Genomic DNA, 7770 nt, shown 5'->3' on the forward strand with positions numbered 1-7770 from the left:
AACCAGGATTGAACCAGGACTAAACCAGGACTGAAACTGGACTAAACCAGGACAGAACCAGGTCTGAACCAGGACTAAATCAGGACTGAACTAGGACTAAACCATGTCTAAACCAGGATTGAACCAGGACTAAACTAGGATTAAACCAGGACTAAACCAGAAATGAACCAGGACTAAACCAGGAATGAACCAGGACTAAACCGGGATTAAACCTGGACTGAACCAGGACTAAACCAGGAATGAACCAGGTCTAAACCAGAAATGAACCAGGACTAAACTGGGATTAAACCAGGACTGAACCAGAATTAAATCAGGACTGAACCAGGATTGAACCAGGATTGAACCAGGACTAAACCAGGCTTAAACCAGGATTTAACCAGAATTAAACCAGGACTGAACCAGTATTAAACTAGGATTGAACCAGGACTAAACCAAGACTGAACCAGAATTAAACCAGGACTGAACCAGAATTAAACCATGACTAAACCAGAACTAAACCAGAACTAAACCAAGACTGAACCGGGACTAAACCAGGACTGAACCAGAATTAAAGCAGGACTAAACTAGAACTAAACCAAGACTAAAACCAGGACTGAACCAGGCTTGAAGCAGGACTAAACCAGGACTAAACCTCCTAAACCCTCCTAATCTGACAGCCTTAAACATACTTTGCTCATATTAAATTACCCCAAAACTTTGAAAATAACAAATCCAATTATGACACATGACAATAACCGGACAACAACACAAAATAGCTTTAAACTTCCTGGATGTCCTCTTCTGTGTTGTGCTCATAATGATTGCAGACAGTGTATTCTCTTTCATTGTAACAGTGTGTGTTTGTGCTCAGAGCGGGCCAAGGACAGAGGCACTAACTCCATTGGGTCCAGGCTGCACAGAATGGAGGACAAGGTGAGGTGTTTCAGTATAAATGGTGTGTTTTCATTGATTGTACCATTTGTATTACTAGTGCATGCTCAAATATAGTTTTATTTCATGGCACTGGAGGCGATGCGGGTGATGCCTCTTGCCCAAAGGCACAGCATCAGTATGTACGAGCCAGAGCTGGACCGACTGTTGCCCCTCGCTATAGCATATTTAGAAAGTTAAAAACAATCCTACTCCCTACTTTTTTCCCCCATAATAAACCAAAAAAGACACACACACACACACACCACTCAGCCACACAACCATACACACATCCACTCACACCCAGACATACTCGAGGAGAGAGGTGCTTACCTAACAGAAAGCTAACTCTTCCCCAATTCTACAAGTGTTAAAAGAGCAAGAAATGAAAACTGAACCTAGGATGTCATTAGCTCTCATGTACTGAGGACATAACCTGGCCAGCAAGACCAATTCTTTCTGTATTTGTGAGTTCACAAAGTCACGGGAATCAGCGAGAGCCGTTCCAGATTAATAATTGTGTAGAACTCAAGTGCTACACACATCAGTCTGACATTATCCAGACTATGAGGACACATCATACTGTAGACCAGGCATGTCCAAACTATGGCCCGGGGGCCAAATGCGGCCCTCAGACAAATTTTTCTTGGCCCTCAGGCTTCCAGGTGAATTGGCCCAAATTGCCTTGCGTCAATTAAAAATTTACTTTTTGCTGCAAGTTTTTTGAAAATCTACCTTGATAAAGCCAATATTGAATATTTAGTGTGTGGTTTTAAGGATCTTAGCATGAATAAAGACTGATGGCTCATTTTAATGTGTTTAAACATGCACATATTTCAGTTATTCACTGTATTGCTTTCCAGTCTATGGCCCTCGATTGGCCCTCTGCTTCATCTGTGTTTAGATATGTGGCCCTTGATGAAAAAAGTTTGGACACCCCTGCTGTAGACCTAACCAGACTGGCGCCACCTAGTGCCTCCGCTCAATTTCACAAAATCAAAATACACTAGACCAGACGTGAGCAAACTAAGGCCCCGGGGGACATAAGCGGCCCTTTAAACTTTTTAATCTGGCCCGCCAAACTTGAAAAAAAAAAATAATAATAATTCTCCATGTTTTAAAAGTTTTTTCTCTTATGAAGTGGATTACCAAAAAACTCCATCCATCTGCTCCTGGTTCGGCCATTCCGTCAAATTTTAGAACCCTTTGTGGCCCTCAAGTAAAAAAGTTTGCGCACCCCTGCACTAGACGGTTCTCAAAAACCCCAAAAGTGCAAGTTCGGGCACCGGCAAATCAACAAAGAGTCATACATTTTGTGTATTGCATTCCCGAGATCGAGCATTTAAAGCTGGAACAAAGACAATGTTTGGCGAATTTCATCAAGGGGAAAGATGTTATTGCCCTTCTTCCTACAGGATTTGGGAAAAGCTTAATATACCACTTAGCCCAGTTGTCAGCGCATTACATACGTGACGACCAAATAGCAGCGATTGGTTAAATGATATAAAGTACCCACCTACTGTCAAACGAATGAATTCTAACACTGCGAGATCAGACGGTTTCTATGAAGTGAAACTGGCTGATGAATCAGGCTACTGTAGACCAAGGGTGAGCAATTATTTTTTCCACGGGGCCACAGGAGAAACAGAAAATATTGTGGAGGGTCGGGCCAAAATGCTTAACTCAATTCTGCATAATATGAATTGTATTTCTTTATAAAAAAGCAGTAAATAACAATGTTTTGATGAGCTGGTAAGATTGGTAAGAGTTTATGTTAAGACTAAGCAATGAAAAATGAAAAAATTCATTAAAAAAACACCTCTAATATAAAACCAATGCAGCTTTAGTCCATGCATAGCCACACCCTATTGAAGATGGCCACCTGAGCTCTCATTCTGTTTGCCTGATGAAGGCCTAGTGCCGAAATGTTGCACGGTTTGTCCTAATAAATCTCACAATTTACAAGTAAGACAGTGTGCGGGATTGTTCTCTATGTTCTTGGGTTGCTCCTTCTCTTCCAATGCACCCATCTCAAGTAATTGATGTGCGAAGTTCTCATTCTTTTATGTCCATGCATGAGGTAAAATGATAAAATATGCTTATTGTGCTCAGAGTCAACCAAAGGGCTGTATGTGGCCCGGGAGCTGGACAATGCCCAGGCCTGCCATATACTCTGTTGCCTTTTGGGTTTATTACAAAGGCAAGGCAAGGCAAGTTTATTTGTATAGCACAATTCGTACACAAAGTAATTCAAAGTGCTTTACAGAATAAGAAATACATTAAAATCATAATAAAAACAAATCAAAACATAAATAATCATGAAGATTAAAACTAAAAAAGAGAGACATAAATTGGAGAGAAGAGTGCGGAATGAAAACCTTTCAGTTATATGCACAGTTAAACAGAAATGTTTTGAGTCTGGATTTAAACAGCGTCACAGAAGAGTCTGTCTCACATGTTCAGGAAGACTGTTCCAGGTTTTAGCTGCATGAACCTGAAACGCTGACTCCCCTTGTTTAGTCCTGACTCTGGGCACCAGCAGGAGGCCGGTCCCTGAGCTCCTCAGAGTGTGAGATGTTCATATGACACTAACATGTCACAGATGTACTTTGGTGCTCGGCCATGGAGAGACTTGTACACAAGCAGAGCTGCTTTAAAGTCTATTCTCTGAGGCACAGGAAGCCAGTGCAGAGACCTGAGCACAGGACTTATGTGCTCGTACTTCCTAGTTCGAGTAAGGACCCGAGCTGCAGCGTTCTGGATGTTCTGCAGCGTCTCACAGCTCGTTTGGAGAGACCAGTGAGCAGACCATTGGTTTTAATCATAGGATCTGACAGTTCAAAGTGAGGACCTCATTTTGAGTTCTGAACGAGATCAATTTGAGAACCAAAGCACAAAATGTAAAGAATGTAATTGTGAATGAAAGAGCGTTATAATTATCATGAGCAAAATCAAAACTTAATTTGAGCATAAAAATGATGATATTAGAGTGCTGCACTGGATCAAAACTTACACATACAGGTGCTCATCAGCCCAGACTAAAGGGCTTAACTTAATTTGAACATGTTTAAACCATACTTAAGGAGCCTAGAAAGGTAATGTGTTTATAAAATATAGAAGGAAAAAACTCCTACATGATCATCTTCATCTTTTCTTCCACAAGAGGGCGACAAAGAACCAAAAAGCTGATTCCATTCAAATGAGAATATAAATCCCTCCTGTATCTTCCATTGCTGAATTAAATAGTTCTATTTTAACCCATAGATTTGAGTAAAATCCAACTTGACCTACTGAACAGGGAGATAAGATGACGAAGCAAACGCCTGTAGATCCTGGGTGATGTTCTGAGCAGAGTGTGGGATGCACAGGCTAGAGTGGAGAGCAGGGCACAGCCATTTGAGTGATGGATGGAGAAGTGTCTGGACCTAAATGAGCTGGCACAGTTATTCTGCTCTGAGCTCACTCCACTGGCTCCTTAACACCAAAGCGGCCATCTTGACTCATAAGACATTAATGGATGCTGTGTTTAGTGCGAAACAAAATGCTAAACTGAGGTACTTTTCTCAATTCTATGTCTATTTTTTTTTTTTTTTTTTATATATATATCACTTTTCCACCTTCAAGGCAGTCAGTGCACTCACCCATTCACACACACATTCACACACACATTCACACACACATTCATACACACATTCATACACACATTCATACACACATTCACTTACTAGTGTCTGCGTACACGAGGCAAGGTGGGTCTGTATATATATTTTTTTGTTAGAAACTGGGTCAACAAACTTACCAAACAATAGTATAAAAACTGTTAAATATTCACATTTTAATAGAACTTTTTGACCCTCAAGGAAATCAAAGCATGTCAATGAACCACACCGATGTACGCAGACACTGGGGGCAATGTGGATGAAGTGCCTTGCCCAAGACACCATGAGGGAGGTGGGATAGAACCCCCCAACCTTCAGATCAGAGGACAAACACTCTACCAACTAAACTAGTCACGCCCCGGTTTTATGAATGAAAAACAAAATGACATCCCATTTTAAAGAGAGATCACCATGTTACCTTGTATTGTTTTAAAAATGCTGTATTTGCAGAAAACAACATATTCAAATGTATAATTAGTTTTGTTTTGATGAGCTGATTGTTGCATGATACTCCCTCTGAGCCTAAGGACTGAGTAATTAAAGGAGTGAGCCATATTTTGAATTTGAAAACATAAATCCGCTCACGTTCAGCCTGTTTCCTGTGCAGATGGCTCACATGGAGAAGACCCTGAGCCACATCTGTGACTCCCTGCGCCTCCTGCTGGACCAGAGGGACGCTGCGGGGGCCAAAGAGGAGCAGCAGTACCCGCCCAGCCTCCCCAGTCAGGACAGTCTGCCCTCCTACGAGCAGCTGTCTGGACCTTCAGCGCCCTCTGTGCAAAGTCATGAGAACTTTTTAAAGTGAAGTTGGCTGGGATCGTGTTGTCGTGGGAGATGTACTGAAATTGCATTTTAACTGTACACATTGAATCCTGATAAAAGCCTGTGATGACCTCATATTCTGCAGAGATCCTAGTGTGATTCAGTGCTTCCCAGTTGAATGCAGTTCGTTTTGTACATGAGGAAAATTTCTTCAGGAAAAACAAATCCTAGAAAGAGGTTTGATAAATTGTATGTATCAACAGTACTCCATAGTTTTATAGAATTATCAAAGGCATAAGGGAATAATAGAAACATAAAAATATGTATTGTAGATGTTATGGCAATGTGGCATTTAAGGCATTTATCTCCTTAGAGACGAGCAGGTGACACCACCAGATGTACGACCAGCTCATCTAGAGAGGAGGGAAGTAACAAAAAAAAAGTTGTAAAAGGTTAACTAAAAATTGTAATTGGTTAATTGACATGTTTTATAATGAAAATAATTAACAAATTGGAATGAAAATGAAGGAAATGAGCAATTGCCACTTAACACAATAGAGCCCCTGGCTGGTTAATTGTGACCCTGGTTGAGGCGGGATTAAGACCAGAATTAAACCTGTTTCATTTTTAGTTTTTTTGTTTTTTTCAGAAATTGTTCCTTATTGTTAAATAAAATATTTTTATTGACTCTCTGATGTTGTGTAATTTAAAATCATTGTCATTTTTTATTCAAGTAAAAATACAGTTACATGGTAAGGCACTCTTCTACTGACAAACCTGAAACCAGAGAGAAACATGCAAACTCTGCACAAACACCTCACAACACCAGGGAGAACCTCCTCACTGTGAGCTGCGAGTGTGAACCACCTCAGTGTGTCAATGTGCCACCCACTGTTCTCACTGTACTCTATTACAATCACAAGAATTGCTGCTAAATTTGTACTTAAACAAAAGTATGCACACAAAATACTACACAAGCTACTATTTACTAGTTACTTTTTAATGCAAATTTGGTAGCATTTTAGACGAGCATTTTAAAATTAAACTGTATTAATTGAACAGTTTAAAGTTGAATTAGAAAGAGGCAGAGACCGTGGTAAAACAACTGCACACTGGTACACTAGTAACTCTTATGAATTGAACTGTAATCATTTATGAAACACCCAAAAGTCACTTTACTATTGTGTGCATTATTCATTCACTCCATCGCTGGAGGTTGTAAGCTACTATTGTGGTCACAGCTGCCGTGGGACAGACTGACTGAAGTTAGGCATTGTGGGTCAAGTGTCTTCTGCCACTGGCGCCTCACTGTAGCACCTGATTTCTCCCACCCAAGTACCGTATTTTCCGGACTATAGAGCTCTCTGGATTATAAAACGCACTGTCATTAAATGGTCTATTTTAGAACTTTTTTCACAAATCAACTGCACCGGACTTTAAACGAAACACAACAGTTGGATGGGTCAGTGGGACTTTGTTTGTGGCGTTCACGGTGACTCTGGGCTTTGTTCAGTTGTGGCGTGTAGGGAGGGTGCTGTCTGGGACCGCTGGATTGTCGGCGCGTTCGCAGTGATTCAGTTGTTCAGTTGTGGCTCAGAGTGACACATCGCACTAGTTTTTTCGGTTCATTCCTCCGTTCCGTTCCTCATCGGCGTGGAGTGATGAGTGTGGCTGTGGGTGTGTTTCGCTGCGCGGTCGCTGTCTGCTCCATGTATGTTTACGTGCGCAGTGGGTGGTGCAGTTTGGTGGTTTACTGAAGTCGTGCTGGGACACCCGAGTGGATTCGTGTATAGGGTGCTCTGGCTTGCGGACCGAGCGGTCGTTTTTTGACGGGGTTAGGCTTAAGAGCGCGCCCTATAGCCTGGAAAAGACCCAGCCCTGCTTAGCTTCTGATGAGAGGCTTTGACAAGGAGGTTTGGCCACAGTGTCACAAAGTACAGTTAGATTCAGATCTACACAAGTACAGGTGTAAAAATGTATTTCATTCAGGTAACATTAGTATTTGTAATGACTTAATGGTCACTTTCACCTCATTTTAAATCTATAACATACACATTTGACACAAAGCAGCAAAACAATTATGGGAGTTTAGCTCCAGCTCTGCAGCTTTGAAAAGGATGAGGGCGTGGCTTGTCTGGCTATAATAAGACTTCATGGAGACTTCAAATGATGTTCTTGCGGAGTGCATTATCAAGCTAAATAATTACAGCTTTTGAGGCTCGGTAATTACAGCCACTTAGATTGCAATTAATCTTTTAGCCCTGGTCTCCAACACAGTCAAATGCAGGTGGTGCGTGGATGGATTTTACATATACAAGAAATGAGAGAAGGTCAAACAAAAACACTTGTATTTTCCAGAGGGTCTTGAGCTGTGGCCTCACTGTTGTGGACGCACTTATGTTCAGTAGGTGTTGGGTTACTTAAACATGAGACTGCAGTT

General features: G+C 41.3%; 1 protein-coding gene across 1 annotated transcript in view; it reads left to right on the plus strand.

Annotated features, from left to right (window-relative positions):
• The window catches only part of kcnq1.1 (potassium voltage-gated channel, KQT-like subfamily, member 1.1), a 192109-nt gene extending 186177 nt beyond the window's left edge, over positions 1 to 5932 (plus strand). Inside the window, exons 17-18 of the mRNA XM_020918481.2 lie at positions 851 to 912; positions 5176 to 5932. Of these exons, the coding sequence (XP_020774140.1) occupies positions 851 to 912; positions 5176 to 5373 (260 nt within the window). The 3' untranslated portion in view covers positions 5374 to 5932. The remainder of the gene's footprint in view (positions 1 to 850; positions 913 to 5175) is intronic.
• The last annotated feature ends 1838 nt before the right edge of the window (positions 5933 to 7770 follow it).

This window comes from Boleophthalmus pectinirostris, unplaced genomic scaffold (assembly GCF_026225935.1).
Source record: "Boleophthalmus pectinirostris isolate CB_2022bp ecotype Guang Dong unplaced genomic scaffold, ASM2622593v1 HiC_scaffold_19, whole genome shotgun sequence".
In the NCBI taxonomy this organism is placed as follows: Eukaryota; Metazoa; Chordata; class Actinopteri; order Gobiiformes; family Gobiidae; genus Boleophthalmus; species Boleophthalmus pectinirostris.